Source organism: Drosophila nasuta, chromosome X (assembly GCF_023558535.2).
Source record: "Drosophila nasuta strain 15112-1781.00 chromosome X, ASM2355853v1, whole genome shotgun sequence".
Lineage (NCBI taxonomy): Eukaryota > Metazoa > Arthropoda > Insecta > Diptera > Drosophilidae > Drosophila > Drosophila nasuta.
This window is the reverse complement of record NC_083459.1, coordinates 16,699,943-16,725,352: the sequence shown is the minus strand read 5'-3', so window position 1 is coordinate 16,725,352 and position 25,410 is coordinate 16,699,943. Positions and strand designations below refer to the sequence as shown.

General features: G+C 38.6%; 4 protein-coding genes across 9 annotated transcripts in view; 2 read left to right on the top strand and 2 right to left on the bottom strand.

The window, feature by feature from the left end:
- LOC132795204 (uncharacterized) overlaps positions 1–3,125 on the bottom strand; it is a 65,450-nt gene extending 62,325 nt beyond the window's left edge. Inside the window, 1 exon segment of the mRNA XM_060805790.1 lies at positions 2,466–3,125. The gene's annotated coding sequence lies outside the window, so the exon portion shown is untranslated.
- A 1,144-nt stretch (positions 3,126–4,269) lies between these two features.
- Positions 4,270–16,278, top strand: LOC132797093 (protein vav). 3 transcript variants are annotated; one of them, XM_060808589.1, is made up of 11 exons: positions 4,270–5,309; positions 5,383–5,564; positions 5,644–5,718; positions 6,425–7,075; positions 12,628–12,736; positions 12,959–13,126; positions 13,189–14,012; positions 14,569–14,946; positions 15,017–15,169; positions 15,353–15,524; positions 15,870–16,278. In XM_060808589.1, the coding sequence occupies exons 1-11, from the start codon at positions 5,010–5,012 to the stop codon at positions 15,927–15,929; spliced, it is 3,072 nt and encodes a 1,023-aa protein (XP_060664572.1). In that variant the 5' UTR covers positions 4,270–5,009; the 3' UTR covers positions 15,930–16,278. The 3 variants fall into 3 exon arrangements, with proteins under 3 accessions (XP_060664572.1, XP_060664570.1, XP_060664571.1); XM_060808587.1 differs by lacking the exon at positions 12,628–12,736 and having other exon boundaries at positions 6,425–7,073; XM_060808588.1 differs by lacking the exon at positions 6,425–7,075 and having other exon boundaries at positions 4,277–5,309.
- On the bottom strand, positions 10,592–12,384 carry LOC132797096 (uncharacterized). Its single transcript, XM_060808592.1, has 3 exons — positions 12,250–12,384; positions 12,095–12,188; positions 10,592–12,025 (listed from the first exon to the last, which is right to left on the bottom strand). The coding sequence occupies exons 1-3, from the start codon at positions 12,287–12,289 to the stop codon at positions 11,077–11,079; spliced, it is 1,083 nt and encodes a 360-aa protein (XP_060664575.1). The 5' UTR covers positions 12,290–12,384; the 3' UTR covers positions 10,592–11,076.
- Positions 16,279–18,284: 2,006 nt separating the features above from the next.
- LOC132797092 (nostrin) overlaps positions 18,285–25,410 on the top strand; it is a 34,554-nt gene continuing 27,428 nt past the window's right edge. Inside the window, exons 1-2 of one of the 4 annotated variants that reach the window (XM_060808584.1) lie at positions 19,759–19,843; positions 20,660–20,787. In XM_060808584.1, coding sequence (XP_060664567.1) covers positions 20,746–20,787 — 42 coding nt within the window. In that variant the 5' untranslated portion in view covers positions 19,759–19,843; positions 20,660–20,745. Of the gene's footprint in view, positions 18,336–19,758; positions 19,844–20,608; positions 20,788–25,410 lie in introns of those variants that run through there. The other 3 variants (XM_060808585.1, XM_060808583.1, XM_060808586.1) reach the window with 3 other exon arrangements.

Genomic DNA, 25,410 nt, shown 5'->3' with positions numbered 1-25,410 from the left:
GACGAACAGTCGTCAAAAAAAAAACATAATTTAATCATGTAATAAAGATGTGAGCCATATAAGCATATACATACATATATACACATATATAATGCTTGATATATCCATATCTATTAGATTTTGTTTTATTAATTAGTTAAAACATTTTAGGGAAAACTGATTCAGGACAAACCTGATATCATAGGAACGTAAACTGTTTTCAAGTTATAAATTCACAAAGTTGAAATTGTAAATATAAATTGAAATTAAAATAAAATATTTAAAATACGCTTCAAATTTTAGTTAAGTGTAGAACTAAGTTGGTATCAGATCGAGATTGAAGCCATTAAAAGAAATGAGAAAGTTAAATTCACGAATTGACGAAGTGAGCAAACTCTTGAGTACTTCACACAGCAATTTATTTATTTGTTTAATTGTAAAAATTGAATAAAAATTCAAATAAATTAAATAATAATTTTAGTTATATGTTTGGAGTAATAAATTGAAAGCTATAAAATACATTAAAAATATGCTTTGAACAATTTGATTTATTTGAGAGCTGAGCTCAGCTGGAATCGGTCAAGAGATCGAAGCCATTAAACAGATGGTTTTGCCATATAGTATTTATGTAGGAAAGTGCCTTAATGCCACATAACATAATTACACTTGCAGCTATGTTTTAATTATTGTATATGCTCGCATTTCGTTACTCCGTTGGGTCGTTAACAACGACGACGTCGAACAGAAACATTCTCGTATTTGTTGGCAAAAAAAAAGTAAAAAAAAACAAAAACAAAAAACGATGCGAAAAGCGAAAACGAAAAAGAATTTCAAACACATAATCAGAGCACATTTGTGTTTGCTAAAACAAGCAAAGGTTGTGTTTGCGAAACCGACATCAGTCATTACTTTTGCCCGCAATTACTTAGCCGAAGAAGGAGCAGCAGCAGCAGCAGCTGAAGAAACATTGCCAGCAAACTGAAGAAGGATAAGCAACAGAACTTTCTATACACACACACACTGATATATGTATGTGTGTGTATATGTTGTCGATACTTACACACACACACACGTGCACACAGCAAGATAAACTGCCAGCCGCAACGTAAATAAACGTTGGCAAGCAAGAATTTTATTTAAATTCCGCATACGCCTAGTTGGCTTAGCAAAGAGCTAAAGGACTGAAACTCTTCGTCGTTTATTCCGCAGCAAAAACTTTGGCATTACTACTTCGCTAAGTGCGGCAGAGAGCGAGAGGTGATGAAGCAAAAAACTCAACTACAATAAATACAGTTCGTAACCCGCCAAAGCCAAAGCCAAAGCTAAAGCCAATACCAAGTTGAGGCTTCCATCGCCTATTACCAATTGTCGTTGATTGTTGTCATTCTCGTCGACGTTGTTGTTGTTGCTTTACTTTCTTTTATGTCAAAGGGTTTTTTTGTTGTCGTTGTCGTTGCTGGTGCTGTTGCTGTTGCTGTTGCTTTCTTTTTGACATCATCGCGTGGCGACAAAAGGCAACGCTTGCCGAACATTTTAATGAGATTTTCGAATTCCAAAGAAATACAAAACGCAGCATAATATCTATCTCTTTGCATCTTTGCCCCCCTCATCTCGTCCCCTCCTCTCTTTTTGTTTGCGTGTTTGGCGTGCGGCGACAAGCAGCCAAGTTAATTAGCAAAAAACAGATAACGTCGCAACAAAAATATAAAAATGAAAGGAGCAACCAGCATCTTAAGGCCAACTAAAAGGTCTTGCCATGGAGCTGACACTACCCCTTTGTGCCACCCCCTCCCCCCAACCCCCACTCCTACTTCTGTCTGTTCGACCCCTTAAAATTATCCATCTGACTGCCATCGGTCACTAAGCTCAGCTCGTTGGCCATGAACGCTTTATTTTTCGGTGGGGCGGGGGTGTAGGGGGGCAGGCAAATCAGGCGTATACGGGCGAAGAAAATGATTTATTATCTGCGAAGGCAATTAAGTAAAATTGCTTGAAAATTGTTTTGGGAAAAACGACAGTTGAAGTTACAGTTAGTCGTAACTCCTTTTGCTGTTTACGTTTTTCTTTTGCGCTCTCTCACTCACATATTTTTCAAGCGCAAAATTAATGAAGTGGAAATGCCCCTCCCTCCCAAGTCCTTAAAAAAAACCTCAATCCCGCCCTCTGAAGGCAGCATACTTTCAAGTGGAATCTGTGGCAAATTTATTGGTTGTTTTTTTTTCCCCTTCACAAATATATATATACTTTATTTTCGGTAGATAGATAAACTATATGGGAACATAAAAGATTCCCTAGACAAGGTCGAAGCATAAGCTTAGGTTGCAAGCTTGGTAATTTTATGCAAAGATCTTAAATAATAACCATTTCTTGTTCTCTTTTGGAAATGTGAAGTATTAAGTTAATTACTTAAACAATTTTTTATTCTTGCCTCTTCAACTTTAGCTTGAGTCCTTATTGATATAGTCAATTTATTTCTTTAGACTTACCGTTCTTTTTTTAGGGTTTTCTTTTTTTGTTCTCGTTTCGGTTATTATAGAAGTTGTTGTTGTTGTTATTGCTGTTGTTATTTACGGATTATGTGTCACAGCTAATCCCAGGTAGCTTTTTAGATTGCTGACAGGTCCAAGCAGGAAATTGATGGGTTCCACCCGATTCTCTATTTCGGTTTTTTATTTATTTTTCTTCTTTTTTGAAACGAGGAATTCAAAAACTTTCGACTCGAAATAGGCACAAAACTGTCGTCGAGTGTCGAATGCAAACACCTTTTTGGCTTTTGTGGCACAGCAAAAAAAAAAGAAAAGAGGAACAATCAAACAAACACACACGCACCCACGAAATTCTTTTATGTACGTTATATATATGTATATATATATATATGATATATGTGTATATTTCTTTTCAAATTCTAACCGTAAACGCGCTTTTTTTTTGGATTTTGGCTCTTGGATGTTCCTTGGCTGTTGTTGCCGCTTCACGTTCAAATCGTTGACTGTCACAGTCGCTGTGATGCTCTAGTGCTCGACTACTATGTTAGTGTTTAAGCTGCTTTTGCTGCTGTTGCTTTTGCCTGAAAGCTGACAGTCTGAGACAGGCACACTGAGAGACAGAGAGAGAGAGAGCGCTGAAGCTGAACCGAATCGCACGAGAGTCTGTTGACGAATGAATTTGAATTTGCAACGAACTTGCGTCCCCTCCAAAAATCTGTTCACACAACAAGTTGTTAGCCGCCTGTCTGTCTACCAGCCTGGCTCTGTTAACAAAGTCGCAACAGTTTTGCAAAAGCTCCTACATTAAGCTTGCGTTAATCAGCGCTTTTCTTGCTATATGCGCCTTAATCTTTGCTACAATATTTCTTGGCTAAAAGCTCAATTTTAAAATTGGGCATATTCTTTTGGCAATTTCAGTAGAATTAATGAGAACTTTTTTAATTTGACGTTCTTTTCTCTGGCAATCTTAGTTAATTAACAAATTTTGTTGAACAAACCCTTTCTTCAGTTGGAAACATGCACTGGCGCCATCTATCTTTCGTTGCTTTCATGTGCGCGGTGACAATTCTAGTATATTTTAAAATTTACACACATACCACGGTTACACTTAATCGACTTGGTGAAAATTTCAAAGACGCGCAAGATTGGAAATGCACTTAATTGCCGTGTGATCGCTTTAAACGGTGTTCATATTTAATATTACTTTTTACGTCGTGCGTGCGGGTTGAAAACGAAGTATTAAAGTAAGTGTTATATACAAAGTATTGCAATTATTTGCATTTGATACGTTTTGGCGGCCAGTCAAAACTCATGCGTACACAACTTAATTGCACAGCTGCAGTGGATTCGCGTCGCGTACGTTGGTAAACAAACTTTGCATTTTCGCTGTAATTAAGCACTAACGTGCAGTTATTGCACTTATTTTAATTATTTTTTCTTATAACCCGATATAATCCAACGTATAAATGCAACTCTGCACACATATTGTAACCGCTTGTTGTGCTACTATCGATATTACATTGGCTTTACAGAACAGTTGACGCACCAACAGTGCCATTTTGAGCATAACAGCGAATGCGTTAGATAACAGCGAGCACTAACAAATTATTTTATGCACAAACCTTTCGAATGCGTACATTTCAACCTCTCAAATATTGTCTAACATTTGAATTTTAAAGCAAAAAGTGTTGTCATTTTTTATGTTTTGAACAGCTGGCTTGCAAAGAACATATCGATAGCTCGATAACAAGTGGCAGAGTAATCGGCTGTTAATTACAGCAAGCGCATCCTCTTCAGCTGCTGTCTCTGCATATGTGTATGTGCGGGAGCTCGTGTGTGTGTCTGCGCGCGTGCAAGTGTGTGTGTGTGTGTGCAAGCGCCTCCGTGCAATCTATTAAGTGCTGTGGAGTGGAATATCAAATATCAATTGAATATAGCTGAGAAGAAATCACAAAACAAGCGTCGTTTGCCACTTTTCGCATTTCGCCACCCCTTCCCCGCGCCTCTAAATAAGTTGTTCTAATTGTTGATTTCTGTGTGTGTTTTTTTTATTTCGCTTGTATTTTCCTTTATTTATTTGTGGTGTGTGCAGTGTTGTTGTTATTTAGCGCGAGTGAGAGTTTCCCGTTGTTTCGTCTGCTGTGCAGTGTTGTTGTTATTTACTATTCATTGGCGTTGTTGTTGTTGTTGGCGCTGTGTATCTGTTGACGGCAAACGCGCAACGGCCAACTGATGAATTTCAATTGTTTTCATTAAAACAACAAAACAAAAAGCAAAAAAAGCGAAAAACGAAAAAAAAACGCAACGAAAAATTTATGCGCGCGCCGCACGCCCCAAACGACGACGTCGACGACGCCCCGTCAACGTCTCCCCCCCTGACGCTCCCTCACAGCCCACCCCACCCCCTGAACAACAACAAGAACAACAACAGCAGCAGCAGCGTGTAAACTAACAGCAGCAGCCGCAGTCGCTGTCGCAGTCGCCATAACAGCAGCTGCTCCATACAGAAACACACAAACATACGCATACACAGACGTATATAGGATGGCCTCCAACAGTTTTGGCAGCACTGGAGTCGCTGCAGCAATGACCTCGACATCCTCAGCAGCCGCCGCCGCTGCCGCAGTTGGCGCAGACAATGGCGATTTGTGGCGCGAATGCGTTGCATGGCTGGTGCGTTGCAAGGTAATTGCCATAGATCACAAGGCGGCACTTCCCGATGCCGAAATACGCATTCTTGCGATGACACTGCGAGATGGTGTCTTGTTGTGCAACCTGGTCATCCATCTGGATCCCACCAGCATGGATGCACGCGACTTTAACCGCAAGCCACAAATGGCGCAGGTCAGTAAAGTGTTTTCTCATCATCATCCTTCTAGCTTTTATCTATATCTTCTGTCTTTCTCTGTCTATTTAGTTTCTTTGCTGCAAGAACATCAAGATGTTTCTGGATGTGTGCCACAATCATTTCAACATTCGTGATGCGGATCTGTTTGAGCCCACAATGCTCTACGATTTAAGCAACTTCCATCGTGTGCTCATCACGCTCTCCAAGCTGTCGCAGTGCCGCAAGGTTCAACAACTGCATCCCGAGTTGCTGTAAGTTTTTCCTTTTTATTGTGGCATGCCACCATTTCCTTAGTATCTTTACTATTTACTTTTGCTTGCTTCCTTGCAGTGGCTTCAATCTGCAGCTGTCGCCCAGTGAGCGTTCGCATTCGGATGAGGCGATTTACAAGGATTTGCATTCGACGTAAGTGCAAATGCATTGATAACTACACTTTTAAGCGACAACAACTTGTGTCATCAAATGCCATATGTTATCTTTAGTGCGTGCCCCTCTCCTTGCCCTCCTGTGCGCCCCCCTCCAAGAGAAGTCTTTGCGACGACACCTTTTCGGCTTTGCTTTGCTGTTTCGAGTTGAGTTTTCAGTTCGTTTTACATTTCCTGTTGCAAGAGCAGCGTCTCATTATGCGTTCACCTAACTGACTGATTGTTCCGTTCACGACCCCACCCCCCCGACGCCTACGTCTGCGACCCTTCTCTGTCCTGATAGCATTATACAACCGAGACCCGCTTAAGCCCTTGTCTGACTGCTTATCAAGAAACAACAAGCACCACAAACAGCAACAAGAATATCCAATGCCCAAGCTTTATCTAACGCTCACTCTCTTTCTTTCTCTTTCTCTCTCTCTCTTTCTCCCCTCTTTGCTACTCTCTCTCTTTCTCTCTCTATCTCTTTCATTCTCTGTCTATATCGCTCTTTCCACACTGTCCCTCACTGAATGTCTCGCCTTGCCCTTGGCCAATGCCTTCCCCTCTCACTCTCACCCCTCTAACTCTCAATCTATCTCTATCTCTGTCTGCGTGTGTGCGTGTCTGTGTGTGTGTGATGCAATGTCCCCTCCCTCTGCCACCCTGCCAACCCTCGTCAACACACAACAACAACAAACCACCAGCCATGACATGAAGAAGGCGAGCAGCATCGATGCCACAACCACAACAGGCTCCTCATCATCGGAATATTACGAGCGCACCTCGCACAGCGGTTCACTTTCGGTGGAGGATGAGAACAGCGATATAACCATTGAGAACGGCACCGAAGACATCGATGATTACATCGAGGATTCGCTGTCGAATATGTGTGATGCCAGCATCGAACATGATGCCATCGGGAATGAACATCATCAATCCGTCCAGGGTCAGTTACGTGCTCTCTCCTTTGATTTGTCCCTCGATGTGGAGCCCAGCAGCTGCAGCAATGATTGTGTCACACCAACGCCAACGCCACAAGCGGAAGCGCCACGCGCCAGCACATCAGCTGCCGCTGCGGCAGCGGCGACTTCAGCTGCTGAAGTTGAAGCAACGACGAGCAGCTCGGCAATTGGCTCAATTCCAGCTGGCAGCATCTCGTCCACATCCTCGCTGTTTGTCAGCGAGAGTCAGAGGTTGCAACGTGCTGCTGCCGCCGTTTACAATTATCGCTCGTCGATGCAAATGTCCACGGAGCACGAGTATGCGTACATCAATGACATCTACAGCGAGGACGATGAAAAGGTCTATGAGGATCTGTGCTATGTCACGTTCCAGTCCAAGGTCAAACCAGAGGTGTGCTGTCACAATCTCATTCTACTACTAATCTCATTCTCTCTCTCTCTTCTCAAACACCCACACAAGATAATCGTTAAAACTAGTCTGCTCGTAATCCGCATAACGCAACCACTAACCACCTACCACCCAAAAAAATACTAAAATAACCTGCTTGTATGTAAAAATAATAACTGCCATGACTCTGCTCGTATGTATGTATGCTAAACTCGACAACAAGCATTAGCAGTATTAACAACCACATATCACACTGCACTCGACACCCAACAAGAGCTTACACCTTACACACTACACTCCACAACGCGCTTCAGTTAATTTCACACTCTATACAAAACTCTACACTTGCTTTTCTCGCAACAATCCCTACACGCTTAAAGTAGTTCCCATAGCTTAAACCCCTTGACATAAATCCGACTTTGCGACCCTTACATCACAAACCACACACTTTAACTCCCAATCTTTCCATCATAAATCCGACCCTGCAAACCTTAGATCACAAACCATACACTTTAACTCCCTACCGTTCCTTAGCAACCTTCCAACTTCCGATCTTTAAACCTTACATGGCAATTTAATTTCTTTCTAAACAGTTTTCATATCATATCTTACATCGCATTCTAAAATTGACTTCGCTTCACAAACTTCAAACTTTACCAACTTCTTGCTAATGAAAGTATTCCACATACGACCTTGCAAACACTTCACTTTAAATTCTTCCATTCTTATGCAGCCTTCCTAAATCCGACTTGCAAAATATCACATTTTACACTCTACAATTGACGTCGCTTTACAAACTTCAAACTTTACAAAATTTTCCCTATTAAAATAATTCCACATACCGTAAACCACTTGGCGTACACTTTAATTTCTACCATTCAAATCCGCCCTCAAACCCTACATCGAAATTCCTAAGCAATCGTCCATTAAACTCTCCAAATGCATCTCTCCAATAATGATTATTATTATCTTTTTTTGTCTCTTAACGCTCTTCTACACCCATTAAAATATTCTGCTCATAGTTTCACTAATTATATAACAGTCATTGCATTTTATCCTACTCTCCACATATTTCATCACATATTTATCTACAATCTATTTACTCTACACAAAGCTACTCCTAACCCCATTCTACACTCTACACTACTTTATGCGCATATACAACAAATGTAACACTCTACACTCTCTATACATATGTATATCACCCACCTGCAACAACTACACATCTAGACATATAGACTTTGCTTGTCGATGTCGGATTATGCCTGCATTCTTATAACATATACTGTATTTGCTTTTGCTTTCTGTTTCGTTTTCGTTATCTCCTTCTTTCACTAACTGTCCACCATCCGTTACAAGACCTCGAACCTTGCAATAAGACCTCTCAAGTATGCGATTGAAAACGTGTAAAAAAAAAAAAAAACATTTCTTTGAACGAAAATGGAAAAAATGGCAAACGGAACAAACGGAAATTGCAACGATTCTTCTTTTATACGACTATATTTATAATCGAAACCGTTTTGGCTGATTATATAGCATTAACACTGTATGCCAGGCACGAATACTGATACTGAGTCATGACGGGGCTCGATGCGACCAACAGATAGGAACCATCCAAATCCACAGAACGTTGATATCGATCCAAAATTTTTGGATCTCTTTTATTTTGTGTTGTGTTTTGTATTTTGTTTGCCACCGGAGGCGACCCTTTAGATAAGAACCAGTCGAAACTGAATATGCATATCTGTGAACCCGGCATTTGTTTCATATGTAAACAGTTGATAGAAGAACATGTATCGTGATATCAGCGGGACTACAACTCTAAATTACATTTGGGATTGACATTGTTTCGTTCTTTGGTATCCCCTTTTATTGCAGCTCAATGAACTAATTTCTCTTCTCTAATCGCAAAGCTGATAGTTTTACCCTTATAGCGTGATATACTAGATACCATAATCTGAATAACAATTGTGATAGTAAAGATAGTTTGTGCCGTTTCAATTTTGTCTATTTCAGTCTGATTTTTCTTCACTAATTGCAAAGCTGGTTATAATCAACGTATAGCATAATTTAAGAGATACTACAGCTCTCAAATACTGTTGAAATATTTAAGATAGATGATTTCCGTCATTGATTTCCTCTTTTTCATTCTAATTGCCGATATTTTCTATCTAATCTCTAAGCTGATATATGTTTCCTTATATTAGAACTCTAAATTTCGGCTGTGATACTAGAAATAGTTTATTTTCTTCATTGATTTCTCAATTTTCTCCACCCTATTATTGTTCTTTTCTAAATACTTCTTTAAGAATATTTTGATTGATAGATAGATAGAATGAGCCGTTGTTTAATTTTTCCTTTGTCAGTCTGCATTTTTTTCTTTAATTGCGAATATATTTCACTCCTGTTGTTCGTGATATAAACTATTGGAATAAGAATTCTGGAAATTTGCGTTCTTTGGTTTCCTTACTTTCTCAGCTTCCAACTTCTGATTTTTATACCCGCTACCCATAGGGTAGAAGGGTATTATAACTTTGTGCCGGCAGGAAATGTATGTAACAGGTAGAAGGAGGCATCTCCGACCCTATAAAGTATATATATTCTTGATCAGCGTCAACAGCCGAGACGATATAGCCATGTCCGTCTGTCCGTCTGTGTGTCTGTCCGTCTGTCCGTCTGTCCGTATGAAACACTGGATCTCAGAGACTATAAGAGATAGAGCTATAATTTTTTTTCGACAGCATTTGTTATGTTTGCACGCAGATCAAGTTTGTTTCAAATTTTTGCCACGCCCACTTCCGCCCCCGCAAATCAAAAAAATCGAATAGCAAGCGTTTTAAAGCTAGAGTTCCGAATTTTGGTATATACAATAATAACTATAGTATTTATGATTTCTGAAAATTTGGTTGCGATCAGATAAAAATTGTCGAAGTTATTAAAGAAATACTTTTGTATGGGCAGTAACGCCTACTTACTAGGGGTCTTAGTTGCTTTGGCTGACAATCTGGTATATTGTGCTGTCTATGGTATATTTTGAATACGATACTATGTCGATATACCAAATATACCATTCGGTATATTTTTAGTATTTTTGCAGTATATTTGGTATATTTTGAGAAAATACCGCGAAATATATTTCTTTTATTCAAAATGGGTAGCGGGTATCTCACAGTCGAGTACACTCGACTGTAGCTTTCTTACTTGTTCTACATTAATCTTGAAACTGGTTATGTCCATCATATATAAAGAAAATACAATACTGCAATACTTATGGATTATTAACAATAGACTGTCCAGTTCAACGGTGTCCAGTTCGACGATTTCCCCTTCATTGATGTTACTTAAATTTAAGTAATTTGTTTGTCGTCAAACTGCTTATGATTCATTTAAGATTTTCAGCTATTTGTTTATACAATTAACACGTTTATAAAAGCGCTGCTCGACCCGGTTTTGCTTTTATTATTCTAACGAATTCCCAGACTTATTTCATCATCAAATTTCTCTCGATTATTGTGAATGTCTATATACATATGCATATATATAGTAACAGTTTTATTTGTCGATATTATGTATCTCTAGTTTCCAAATTATAATAATAATCATCATAGGGACTATGTTCTCAGCTGTTAGCGCTCTTTCAATCCGTGGCCTATATAATATATATATATATATCTGATAAGTGTTTCTTCTTTTTTATTTTAACAATAAGCGAGTATCTATAATAATTCGTAGCGATGCTCGAAGAGATCGTCTTTTTGAACTATCTAGCGTTTCGGTTTCGTGCTTCATTCTCTCTCAAGTCTTTTCTGATTATCGAATTGAGTGCGACGTCGCTTTGCCCCACAGTTGTCTTTAGGAGATGTAACAGCCTTTTGTTTTGTTGGGCGAGAGGTGAAAGTGTTTATAAGTATTTGTGTTTTGTGCTATATACATATAGTATATATAATCTTTATATTTGTTTGTAGAGCAGTAACAGGAACAAGTTGTAGAAAAGTTGTAGCTCCACTCATTGATCATCCACCTCCTCCTTCACATTATTCTCCTCCTCATCATCATCATCGTCGTCGTCATCGCAGCTGCTGTTGCACTTAAACTCCTCGTTGTTGTCGATGTTTATGAGCAGCGGCGTCACATTGATATCGGGCACCAAACGCTCCAGAAGCTGCCCGGCAACCGCGCAAACTGCACTCAGACGCAACTCCATGCGATGATCGTAGCGGCGTCGATGGCGATAATACTTTTCACGCTCCGTCAATGCCTTACGCTTCCTGTGATTGGCTCCTTGCTCCTTGCAAGGCGCTGTTGCAATCCGCTCTGTGGCTACTGGCTCAGCTGCCGGCAGCTCCGTGGTGGTCTCATGCTTTAACGAAGCAGCAATTGAATCGGTTTCCGACAAGTCGGATACCTCAATGGCCACAGGATCCGAGGGTTCCGAGGTCGTGGCCAGCGAATCCAGTGAATCGGTGAATGCGTCGTCCAGCGCATTGAAGTCATCATCGTAGACAATATGCTCTGCTTTGATGATGGGTTGCTCCTCGGCTATCGACAACTTGTTGCTTGTAGCTGCCTGCTGCTGATGCTCCGCTGTCGGCTCCGCCAGCTTGGGCAGACGCAGCAGGGGATGACGTTGCATGACAGCCGCCGCCTTGATGGCAAGGCAATCGTGGTCGTTGACCAGACCACGCATGGCCACAATGTTATTATAGTTGTTGGATGCATCCACATTTGGTTCTTTGAGCGCATAGGAATGCAGGTCGGTGGTGCGTTGCGTCATATAGGCGTGTATTTGGCCAAAGAACTCCCACTCCTCATTGAGCAGCTCGATGCACTGTTGATTCAACGGTGTCACTTGCATGTTTGCCTTCTGGATGCGGTAACGTTGCACCATGTTAAGCCATTGTTTTCTCAGCGCACGTTCGCTGTAGTCGCCGATTCTCACCATGTCCTTGAACTTTCTGCCAATGCAATAACAACACAAACAATTTGAACAACAATAGTCACAATAAGAATATTGTCATACTCACTTCCATGGTTCCGCCTGCTTCGAGGAGTATTTAGAGAACAAATCTTCGGCTTCAATGCGTTTTGTCACTAGCAAACGCTTCTCTTCAGCTGACCCTGGAAATTATTTTCAAAATGTCATTTCATTCACACCATTGTCGTCCTTTGTTGTGCTTACACTTCTTGGAGCCACTTTTCGCATAAGTGTGGTGCTCCATTGCGCAGTCTTTTTTCTGTTGCTCCACAAATGCTCTTTCAACGCACGTGCAACGAACAAAAAAAACCAAAAAAGAAGAAATTGGTTGGTTGCTTGGGCTGCTGCTGCTTTTGCCAGCCCTGGTGCTGTACAACGTCTGTTAAGTTAACATTTGCTGTTAACGTCGTACGACAAACCTATCGATAAACATCTTATGTTAAGTTGCATTATCGAAATGTGGCCAACACCCGGTGGGCGCAAAAAATTTGTTTATTTGATTATTATTTAAATTTTGAAACATTTTGCGTTATTTTTTGTTTTCTTTTATTTATTTAAAATTTATTTTGTGTATTCGTTTAGTACCACCGACAATATTGCATGCAATGGAACTGTTTATGATCACACCAACACTAAAGAAGAGGAGGTCTATCAAGATTTGTGCGCCCTGCACAGAACGAGTAGAGGCCAGGTAGTAATTTATTACGTATTTTTTCATTTATTTTGATTTCGGTTCAACTCAAATGTACCATCCACAAAAACAAATATGCATAAAACAAAAGCCTGCAAAGAATGTTTAGCTATGCTTAGTTGCATGCATCATTTTGTAACGAGGCTGCTATGCTGTTGCCTATGCTCCGTCCGATAAACTTGGTTTAGACATGACTAACTAGTGGTAATCTCTTCCCTGTAGACACAATCGACGACCAGCTTCGAGCAGCGCGACTATGTTATACGCGAACTCATCGACACGGAATCCAACTATTTGGATGTGCTCAATGCGCTGAAGGCAAAGTTTATGCTGCCACTCGAAAGGCATCTCAATCAGGAGGAGCTGCGCCTCATATTTCCGCGAATACGGGTAAATTACTTAAAAATTATAAACGTTTACGTATATTTAAATTGAATACTTGTATTTCTTAGGAACTGGCTGACATACATACCAGATTTCTAGAGAAACTCCGCGAATCGCTGTCAACGATGGCAAAGCAAAAAATGGGTCAGGTATTTTTGGAATTTCGCGAACCATTTCTCATCTACGGCGAGTATTGCTCGAATTTGCTGAATGCCATCGACTATCTGGCCGATATTTGCAAGAAGAATCAAATCATCGATCAGCTGGTACAGAAATGTGAACGTGAATATAATGTGGGCAAACTGCAGCTGCGAGACATATTATCGGTGCCCATGCAACGCATACTCAAGTATCATCTGCTGCTGGACAAGCTGGTGAAGGAGACATCGCCGCTGCACGAAGATTATCGTTCGTTGGAGCGTGCCAAGGACGCGATGATCGATGTGTCGCAATATATTAACGAAGTGAAACGCGATTCCGATCATCTGGTTATCATACAAAAGGTCAAAGATAGCATATTCGATTTGAATTTGCCCCAAAATGGCAACGATCTGCTCAAATACGGCCGCCTGCTGCTCGATGGGGATCTGCACATCAAGGCGCACGAGGATCAAAAGACCAAAATGCGTTATGCGTTCGTGTTTGACAAAATCCTCATACTGGTCAAATCGCTGCACATCAAAACCGGCGACATGCAATACACGTATCGGGATTCACACAATCTCGCCGATTATCGCGTCGAACAGAGTCATTCGCGTCGCACGCTTGGCCGAGATACACGCTTCAAGTACCAGCTACTTTTGGCCCGCAAATCAGCTAAAACTGCATTCACTCTCTATCTAAAGTCGGAGCCGGAACGCGACAAGTGGCGCAAGGCGCTTACCGAAGCCATGTAAGTTGAAGCAAAGAATTAGAATACCTAACAGTTGTTGTGATAGTATAATGTCGATAACTGGCACTAATTAGCATTAAATATCATGTAATTTGCGAGTTCGCTGCGGTTTATGTGCTCTAAATCGTTGCTCTTCAAATCCTTAATCAAACACGACTCCATAGTATATATATTCTTGATTAATCAAATCGATACAACCATATCGTCTGTTTGTCTGTGATCCGATTTAAAAAATGCCAAGGTAAAAGTCAAAATACCAGGCGAGCATAAGTGAACAGCAAATGGAATACAATAGCATGCAGTTATTGTGGATGTTGATCACTTCAAGCCTTGATGAATAGCTAGAAAAAAGAGCAGTGTCAGCAGATAAAATACCAGGCGAGCTTAAATCGGAGTAGACTACGTTTATGGCGCATTAAATTATGACAGCCTAAAAGTGTGCAACAGCATTTCAATTTTTTCATTCATTGTGAAGCAAAATATTATTTATGACATAATTATTATATAAAATCGATAGAATATTATTCAAGTGATTTATATTGTGTTGTTTTTGCAGGGAAAACTTAGATCCGCCGGGTTGTCGCAATACGGATCATAAAATGGAAATCTACACGTTCGATGCGCCCACCACGTGCCGGCATTGCTCCAAATTTCTCAAGGGACGCATACATCAGGGCTATCGCTGCAAAGTGTGCCAAATAAGCGTGCACAGAGGTTGCATTTCGTCCACGGGTCGCTGCAAACAGAATCCGGTTAGCATACCGCCGCCAGTCTGCGATCGCCAACTGTCCGAGTTCAACTGGTTTGTGGGCAACATGGATCGCGAGACGGCAGCCAATCGGTTAGAGAATCGACGCATTGGCACATATCTGTTGCGTGTGCGTCCTCAAGGTGCCTCCTCGCCACACGAGACGATGTATGCGCTCAGCTTAAAGTGAGTCCCCACAGACAAATTAATTATATTTCAAATGGTTATAAAATGTAACTCAATTTCTTGCCTGCAGAACGGATGATCATGTGATCAAGCATATGAAAATCAATCAGGAAAACGATGGCGAGTCCATGCTCTACTGCCTATCGTCACGACGCCATTTCAAGACCATTGTGGAGCTGGTTTCCTACTACGAGCGCAACGATCTGGGTGAAAACTTTGCCGGGTATGCGCAATTCTTTATTTATTTGTACATTTTATCGATGATACTTCCTTTTTAATTATAATATTCATACAAAGAAAATGTAACTTAAATGTAAAATACAGATTTAGATAGCTCAATTCACCAATTAATTTTAGCAAATAAGTTGATGTTAAACTAATTGTTTTCCATCTTTAATATTCACAGGCTGAATCAGTCATTACAGTGGCCCTTCCGTGAAGTGATTGCCACCGCGCTTTATGATTACGAGCCAAAAGCTGGCAGCAATCAGCTGCAGCTGCGCACTGATTGCCAGGTACTTGTGATTGGCAAGGATGGCGACAGCAAAGGCTGGTGGCGTGGCAAAATTGGTGATACGGTAAGTCACAAAAGTATTTCAGTGCTCGCTTACCAGTGTGAAATGTTTCAATTCTATGAAAAAGATTTTTGTATATATAGTTTGTTCATACACAACATATTTCATTTTGTTACAAATTTAACTTTAATGTAAATTTAAAATCTTTTCTTATACAAACAATCTTATACATTAACCAGCTTTTCTAACCTCTACAAAATCAAGACATTCATTACAACACTTTCATCTCATACTGCATGATATCAAAAACCTTCAAGGAAGGAATCAAGGAATTGATTCGATTTATGTATTTGAGCTCGATCGAAGTTGAACTTTAACTAAGCAATTTGTTACAATTCGTTTGTTTAGGTTGGCTATTTTCCCAAGGAATACGTGCAGGAGCATCCTGTGACCAGCGATGAGCTTTGATATTACAACTATGAGGTTTACTTTGCACCGAAGGCGAGCACGCCAACTGCGGCCATTTCAGAAATACCTGTAGCTGTACAACAACAACAACAAACACAACTCGCAACAAATGGGGAATCTATCCACAACTATCACCACAACAACAATAACAATAATAGCAGCAGCAGCAGCAACAGCAATAACAACAACGTTAGTTAGACGAGATTTGCTGCTGCTGCTGCCTGAGGATGCGCGATATTTGTTGCACTTAGTTAAAATATACAACAACAACAAACAAACAAAACAAAACACAAAAGAAACAAAATTAATTTTATTATTATTAATTATTATATAAACTATTTTTTTCCAATTTTTTTTTTTATTGATGATAATGATGATGATGTGCATTTGATTTTGCGTTTGCTCGAAACATTTTTTGTGCCAACAACTGAACAATTATGAGAATGCATCACTGAATGTTCCATTCGCGTTTGTTTTACGTATATAATTTTGTTTTGTATTGCAATATATAAAGTGTAAAATCTATATAGCATATAAGTACGTATATGTAAACTGCACAGAGATGGTGTTCAAACAAAACAAAAAAGAAGAAAAAAAAACAAGTTTTATTTATTTTTTAATATATTACGTGTGTGTATTTGTTGCTACACCTCCAACTTCCATTACAAATTTCCATGTTGTACACTGCGCTGCGTATAATTATATGTTTTATTTAAGTCAGAAAAACACACACACAAAACAAAAAACGAAAACGAAGAGAAAAACTTTAATCGAATGCGCTGTGCGGCATTTCATACAAGAAGCTTTAAACTTTATATACATACTTGTACTTTATAACGATATATATATATACAAAATATACTTACAATTGATGGACGTGTTAACATATGTATATTATGCATGTATAATGTATTATTTGAAACGAAAGAAAATGGAAAGCGAAGGAATGGAAAAGCAACGTAGTAGCAACAATTTGTGCGGCCACAACAGAAAAAAAGCTTTAGAGAATTAACAAACATATACTACTTATATATATATACAATACTAACTTTAATGTACCTACAGCCAACGAATGCAACTCTCTTTGCAAAAACAAATTTAGTTAGTCGACTTTGAAAACAATAATAACGAATGTTGTGCATACTTAAGATTTATGTATACATCACAAAACAAAAGTTTGATAAATTTCTTCACAAAAGTTGCTTGCACAAAAGTAAAAACGTTAACAATAACAATAACTATTCAATGACTAAAGGCGTTTCTTGCGTTCTGTTCTTTTGCACTGCGCACACTCTTTGAGCAATAATTAATTAATGACAAAACAACAATCGACAACGACAAGAACAAACTGCATTAAGCATCAATTAATAATCAAGCAGCTCGCAGCAAGTTGGTTTCAATCCTAAGTAAGAATATATGTATGTACTTTGTGTATGGTTTCACGCACACATATATAAATATATAGCATATACATATATGTATGTATGTTCAAACATTTGATGCACTTTGCACATTTGTTTCTCTCTCTCTGTCTTAACACTTCACTTCAACAATTCCGCAACTTGCATTTCTACATTTAAAACACACAAACACATTTTGCACTCCACACTCTACTCTTAATCTCTTTGCTCTCCTATGAGCTATTGCTATGCCTTTCTCGCTCTAACTTTCTCTGTCTCTTTCTATACAGTACAGTTTATTTTATTGTTCGGCAGCTAAATTAAATGAACACAATTTAGAAATCAATTAAACGAAATGAATAGAAAAAAACAAAATACAAAAATGAATGCCACAAATTGTGTATCAGGCCCCGAAAATATTGTGGGGCTGATAATAAGCGTAATTAATAATTGCATAATTTTTAAATGAAATTTGTCGCTTCCAGTTCAATGCCAATGTAACAAAATGTATCAAATGTTAATGTTTTTATTTAACAAAACACACGCACACAAACGCGCTAATAAAGGACTTTCTATGATTTGTTGTTCAATTGTAAAAAATAATTGTTTTCATTTTACAATTTTAAGAGTTAACAAAAAGGCAAGCAAAATGATCGCCAACGGACTTCAAAAGGCTAATTAATGGAGTTAATTTGGATCACTGTCTGGATCAAAGAATCAAGTATGTATGTGGAAAAAAATCACGGTATAAAAACGTAAACTGTAAAAATCAGTGGAGCAAATGAATTTATCTGTCGCATATAAAAAGAACTGTTGACACAGGTGTGATCTCTCCGAATATGTTGTGGATCACAAGAGAGGGAAATAATAAATGCTCTCTGATTTAATCTAAGCATATGGCACTAACAAATTTTTGCATGGTCGACGGGTAAAATATTTGCAGTCTTCATATTTTTACAGTCTGACATGGATGTTCAAACAGTTAATAAAAAAAAATTTAATAATCGTATGTACCTTACTTTGAAAGATTTATTTTTTATTAAATGTAATACTACTCGATAGCTAGTGTTATAATTAGTATTTTGCTTATAATTATTTATTAAAAGTAATCCTGAATATAAATAGAACTTCTTTGCTTCTATTGTTAATCCATTATGTATAAATACATAGAAAAAACTAGATGTTAATAACAAAGAACAAAAGGTCGGATCCATACATATTACTCAAATGAGCCGCAATTTGTTGTATATACAATAATAACTATAGTATTTCATATTCCTCAAACTTTAGTTGTGATGGAATGAAAATAGTCGAAGTTATTTAAGAAAGTCTTGTCTTTTGGCAAAAACGCCTACTACAATGGGGTTTTAACTGTTTTGGGTGACAATCTGGTATATTTTAAATGCATTATATCAATATACCAAATATACCTTTCGGTATTTTTGATGCATATTAATTTGGTATAATTTTAGAATATGGTTTTATTGAAAATGGGAAGCAGGTACCTCACAGCTTTCTTGTTTTTTTTTTTTAATAATTTTGTAAACAAATAGAACATATTTGCTTTTATTGTCAATCTATTTATAAAAAAAAAAACTTGACTATTGATACTAATTCCGACTATATAGTATATACTTTAGGCGATCAGGAATATGTCCTTCTGAAGAAGACAATTTTCAGTTGTTTTTAAGTCTAATAAAAAGTAACCCAGCGGTTGACCGTGTCAAAAAAATAATCTATTAAAAGCAGAGATTACACATTTGTACGCATGTAGAACGAAATGGCAACAAGGTAATTCAAATTTTTTGATTTAATTAAACTAATATAAAACTCTCATCATGTGGTTTTAATACCCGCTTGTGAGAGAGTGCGATAAGACAGTTTTTGTTAGTGCTCCGCTCTTGTTCTCTCTCTCTTTCTCTCAAGCGCAACAGGTTGCGATCGCTGCGAAGCTTCGCTTGGCGGTTCGCGCACTGGCTAAGCCATGCCATGCACTCGAACAGCTGGGCTGCAACTCGTTGAGGTTCGGCGCAGTTCGGTTTGACAGCCACCTGTTGCTTCGTGCCAATGAGCGAGCGGCGCACTTGCTCGAAAAGAAAGAAAAGCAAGTCTGAAGAGCGGCGACGTGCGATGAGCGTTTAGAAAGTTCGTCGAGTTGAGCGGTGGAAAAGAGCGACTGTTGGCAGAGCGGTGCGGAGAGGGGCGTCCACAACACTGGCAACGGACTGATGACTGGGTATCGGACTGGGGCAGTCGACGATGTTTTAGTAAGCGGCACAGAGCCAACAAGTTCGGTTCGGCAGCGTTCGAGGGCAAAACCCGCGCTCGGCTAATTGCTTATCGCGGTTATTTCGCTTTTGATTTTTGTTTCGATATTTTGTTTCATATTTTTTTGTGGTTTTATTATTTTTTTTTTTTTGACAACGTTCGGCGTGTTTGTGTGTGGTGTTTTTGTTAACATTTTTCGATTGCTGCTGCTGCCGTCGCTTTTGGTGCAACTGCCACTGGAAACGGGTAATTGCAACGTAAACGTAAACGAAAACGAAATACGAAATACGAAATAAAGCAAGTGCAACTGCAACTGCCAAATGTAAATGAATTGCTTGTTCAAAAACAGCAAGGTTGCGGGCTCTTCATCTCTGTGCTCGTAACTCTATCTCAAGTGCGGGCCAACAAAATAAAAATGTATCTCAATTTGCAACTGCAACTGCAACTGAAATTGTTGGCCAAGTGTCGTCTGTAATTTGTGTGTGTGTGTGTTTGTGTTGTGCTTTTTGTACTCTTGTATTTGTCCGCATTGTGCTCTGTCTCTAGGGTATTTTGCCCTAACACCAACATCAACAACAGCACCAACATCAACAACAACAACTACAACTGTTTCGGCTGACTGCTTGCAAAAAGATACAAAAAGTATCTCGAGCGCTGTTTTTCAGTTTTTCCAGTGTTTTCAGTATTTTTTTGGCGCTCATTTTCATGCGTTACGCTTAGCTGCAAATTGCCAGCGTATTGGTAGCCACCTGCATGTGTGTGTGTGTGTGTTTGTTTGCTGGCAACTTTGCTTACAAAATGCTGCTTCTTAGATAAAAGCCCCCCAAAAAAGCCGCCACAAAGAAAAATCGAAAAACAGCGAAAACGCGAAACGAGAAATTTTGCAAATCGAAATTGAAATTGAAACTGAAAGTAAAACGCGTCGCGTTCGTCGTCGTCGTCGTCGTCGAAGTCGCGTCACAACAATACATAAACTACATAAATACATACATATACATAAATATAGATAAATTCATATCGTATCTTATCCATCATTTATTGAAACAAACGAACCGTTAACAGAGACAGAGTGCAATTGGAATTGAAATTGGATTTTGGGAGGCAGTTAAACGCCCCGCCCGCCCCTGCCACTCCCACTCCCACTCTATATGTCCACGCGAAATATGTCACAATTCCGAGATAATTCATGGGTGAGTTGAGCTCCACGACTGCACGAATCAACAGCACACAGAAATGATTTGCTAACCAAATACGAAAATATATAAGTACTATATATAGTAATATAATGAACTAGCTAACTAACTAACTGTGCCGAATACTCGTACTTTTATTTACTACTTTTGTACTTACTTACTTACTTGCTACAAATAATAATTAACTCAACCTCAACTCGGCGGCCTCTTGCCTGCTTTGGCCTCTTGCTCTTTTGCACAATTTATGGCACATCTTTTGCCCCCCTCCTTCCCTTCCCTCTATTTATCAACTGCTACTGTCCCTTGCAATGGGGAGCGTCGCAACTTAATTAGTACAAATCGTTAATTAACCTGTCTTGCCATCTGTGGCCCGATTGGCCAATTGGCCAATTGGCCCCCACGCATCTGCATCTGACCCGCTTAGCTAAGCTCTCCATCTCCATCTCGATCTTCTCCAATCTCTCCGTCATCAGCTGTCGAACTGATCGAAAAATTGCGATAGAAAAGTGTTGAAAATCTGGCACAATCAATGTGATTTATCGTCCACGCTGCTGTTGTTGTTTTTTCGATTCGTTTTTTGTGTCTCTTTTTTTTTTCTTTATTGGGCCAGATTGTGCGTATCATTCGCATTACAAATATGCTTCTGCTTCATCAATGTGATATTCTCAAAGCTGCCGTTAGTCGGCACAGTGGTGCAAATAGTCGAAGAATCAAATAAAAACGCAACACAGAAAACTGTTTTTAACTTTGACTTAATGCAAATGCTAATTCATGCATATTTATTTATCAATTCACAACTTTGGATTGCACAAAATATTCAGCTTGAGGTCACCGCTTAAATGAATAAACATCTTTGTTGGTAACCAAATCGAAAACTGCGTTATAAATTAATATGCCATTTAATTGACTCGAATCGAGCATTTGTTTTTTTGTTAATTTTGTGAGCGCTCAAATATTATATCATATTTAAGAGTTCTTCACTTCAAAGCAATTCTGTTTAATGAGTTTGCGTTGGCGTTTCTTTTATCTTTTAACATTTTAAATAATCTTTTTCTTTTTTTTTTTTGGCTTTAGACTCTCAGTCTATTATTTCGTTTTGTAAAACAAGCAATTAAGAAGTTTGTTTTTATTGACATTTACATGTGTACAAATTTGGAAATTAATTACACTTGAACATGGCATGCAAAACTTTTGACATTCGACATTTAGTCAAAATTGGTTTTCATTGTGGGAGAAAAACATATATTACACAAAACAACTATTTTTGTAATAAAGTTGATTTGAGAAAATGCATTTTTATTATAGTAAGAAATATGAAATGAACATAGAAAATAATGTATACATTTTGACTTGCGAAAATACATTATTATTTGTTGTACAGAATATTAAAATACATTTTTAGTAGTACATTTTCATTATAGTAAATATGCAAATACTTTAAAATTGACAAAAGTGCATAGTTAATTATTTGAATTTTCTTCTTTCAAAACAGTCAAACTTTAATAAAGTTTACAAATATTCTCAAAAATATTTGTAAACTTTGTTCAAGTTTGACTCCCATTTAAAATATAAATATAAACCAAGTAAGAAAGCTACAACTGAGTGTACTCGACTGTGAGATACCCGTTACCAATTTTTAATGAAAGTAAAACAGTGCGGTATTATTTTTATAACACACTAAAGTAATAACCGCACAAATACTAAAATATTCAAAGTCTATATTTGTTATAATGATATAGTACTACATTCATAGAGTACAAAATATACCAGATTGCATGCCAAAGCTACTAAGACCCGATTGCTGTAGGCATTTTTCCTCATACAAAAGAATTTATTTAATAAGTTCAAAATTTATTATCTGATCGCAACCAAATTTTTAGGAATCATAAAGACTGTGATTATTATTGTATGTACTAAAACTCTAGCTTTAAATCTATTATAGTCTCTGGATCTAGGTGTTTATACAGACAGACGGACAGACAGGCAGACGGACAGACAGACAGAAGGACATGGCTATATCGTTGCGTTTGTTCACGCTTATCAAAAATATATATACTTTATAGGGTCGAAAATAGCTACTTCTGCCAGTTACACACATTTTATGAAGCCACAAAATTAAAATACTCTTCTGCCCTATAGGAAGAGGTATAAAAAATCAAATGTTCTATGAAATGAATTAGCAATTCATATTTGAAGAAGATGAATTAGCCATTCATATTTGAAGATACAATGAAATAGGCTTAGTTTTAGGAATTCAAGTTTAGCTAAACAAAAAAAAAATAAAAAATAGAAATAGAAAATAGAATGCTCTAGTAATGAACTTTTCACGTACTTTTCACATCATTAAGTTTTTGTGTGTATGGAAAATGCTGAAAGGCAAACTCGAGCCGCACTTAGTTAAGTTCAAGTGGCAAAACATTTTGTTTGCTGCTGTTGCTGTTGTTGATGCTGTGGCAAACTGTAGCACATCATTGATTGTGCTGACGAGAGCAATCAGACTCAGACGCGATAAGATCTAGTTTATGAACTCTCGTTCACTTCACTCTCTTCTCGTACTCGTATGCAGCATTCTTTGTTGTTTGTCATTATGTTTCACGCGTGCTTTGATCACGTCTCTATTTTTTCTGCTTCTGCCTCGGCTTCGGCTTCGGCTTGTTGCTTGTTTATTTTTTTTTTTTATACATTTCTTTGAACGCTCTTTTGTTTGACCAGCGAGTGGGCCACTTTCTAGAACTCTATATATATTTAGGCCCACTTTCGTTGTGCTGTGAAATGTTCTACAACCAGCTGGCGAGAACAATGTCGAGATTGTAAAGATTGTTATCTTTGGCCGCCTCTCTAATCACATTATGGCACGGCGATTAACTGCGAAAGCTACTAAGAGTAGAGTATTCCCTGACAGTTTCCGTATTTGCAAAGCCCGAAACCCCGAAAATCCCATCGCGCATTGATTGCGCAAAGTGTCGTGACTGTTGCGACTGTCGGCGCATCTTTTGAGTTGCGCAGCGCAGGTGCTGCAAGTTGCTGTTGCTGTGGCTGCAGTTGCTTCCTTGACTTTAGCTTCAAGTTCAATTACGGCAAATTGTCATCAACTTAGCGTCGTCATCAGCCAAGGCATTGGCCTGGCTTTTAGAGAGTGAAGAGTCGCGAACCGAGGAGGGGAACGGACGCCAGGTTGCCTTGCCTTGCCTTGCCGGGCCATGGCCAGACAACAGACCAGAGACCGAAGACTGGAGAGCAGGCCAGGCCAAGAGTACCAAGAGTATCGAGCAGCCGCTTGCAAACTTTCACTATGCTGCATGGAGTGTTGTGTGTGTGTGTGTGTGTGTTGCACGGTTGCATTTGGGGTACGTGCTATGCGCTACGTGATCTTGCCACATGATTTTCCAAGCCAATGAAAATAACTATGACGACGATGACGATGACGATGACGATGACGAAGATGAAGACGATGACTCGATGACGATGAAGCCTCCTGCACATTTTGTCATCATTTTCATGTGGGAAAATCGCTGCTGAAAACGTTTTGTGATGAGGTCGAAGCCTCAGCAACTGGTTTGCTGGGCGGGTTTCCATTTGCTGTATGTTGTTGTCTCTCTCTTTCTCTCTGTGTTTTTTTGGCATATTGCAAAATCGTTTCCACATAATGCTGGCAAAAAAAAACAAAACTAACAACAACAAACAAACACGACAATGAACTTTTAATTACCAGACTCGTTTCGTAAAGAAAATATGTATTTAAATTACCCATAAAAGCACAAAACAAAAAAAAAAAGCGCAGAAAAGTAAAAAGCATATAGGAAAGAGTCCGAAACAAAAGAGAGTGCGGAAAAACTTTGGCCACACCGGATGTAGTGAGGCCGTACCTCGAAATTGCCATATATGAATTCAACTTCAACTCCAACTCTCTCAGGAAGAGGAGTTGCTGCTGTGTATGAGTATATGAATGCCATTGAGTACACAATTCACAATCTGAATTGATGGATGTGCAATTTGGGCAGCGTGAGTGAAACTTTTTCTGCTGTGACTGCGACTGCAGTTGAAGGCAACCATGATTGCGATTAGATTACAAGCTCACAAATTGTTAACCAATTTCCAAACAAAAACAATTGCCTCAGTTCAAATATGTTTTTCCATAATTTCTGGATTTCATCGAAATGCGATTACTCAGCTGAGCATTTCAACTCACACACAACCTGTGTAAACTCTAGTTTAAATTATGCAAATTGATGCTGAGTAATCTCAAGAGAATCATCGACAAAAACTTGAGCGATCTTTAATTTGCATTTTTTATTTGATTTGATTTGATTTGCAATTAAGAGAATACTTTGCAATACTTTCCGGCATTGTGAAAATGTACTTCGTATAGTTCATTAATTATAAATATTTCTAGTAAAGTTGAAAGCCACAATTCTCGTATAAAATTATGTGAATTTCAATAACATTTAAGCTTGTTTTGCAGCTTTGTGAGTTTTCTGTATTCCACGTGTGAATTTACGATATTTAAAGCTATACAACGTGCAGCTTAACAATTACAACTATATTAAATAAGAAAATCGACAATTCATTTATGCCCTCGAATCAAAAGTACTACTTAAAAATACCAAATAAGTGTAAAAA

Excerpts from the sequence above, each read along its gene's own strand:
- LOC132797093 (XM_060808589.1), top strand. The coding sequence starts at position 5,010 with ATGGCCTCCAACAGTTTTGGCAGCACTGGAGTCGCTGCAGCAATGACC. Across the intron at positions 5,565-5,643 it reads CAACTGCATCCCGAGTTGCT|TGGCTTCAATCTGCAGCTGT; the intron begins GTAAGTTTTTCC and ends GCTTCCTTGCAG. Across the intron at positions 7,076-12,627 it reads TCCAAGGTCAAACCAGAGGT|TACCACCGACAATATTGCAT; the intron begins GTGCTGTCACAA and ends GTATTCGTTTAG.
- LOC132797096 (XM_060808592.1), bottom strand. The coding sequence starts at position 12,289 with ATGGAGCACCACACTTATGCGAAAAGTGGCTCCAAGAAGT. Across the intron at positions 12,189-12,249 it reads GAAAAGTGGCTCCAAGAAGT|GGTCAGCTGAAGAGAAGCGT; the intron begins GTAAGCACAACA and ends AATAATTTCCAG. Across the intron at positions 12,026-12,094 it reads AAGCAGGCGGAACCATGGAA|AAAGTTCAAGGACATGGTGA; the intron begins GTGAGTATGACA and ends TTGCATTGGCAG.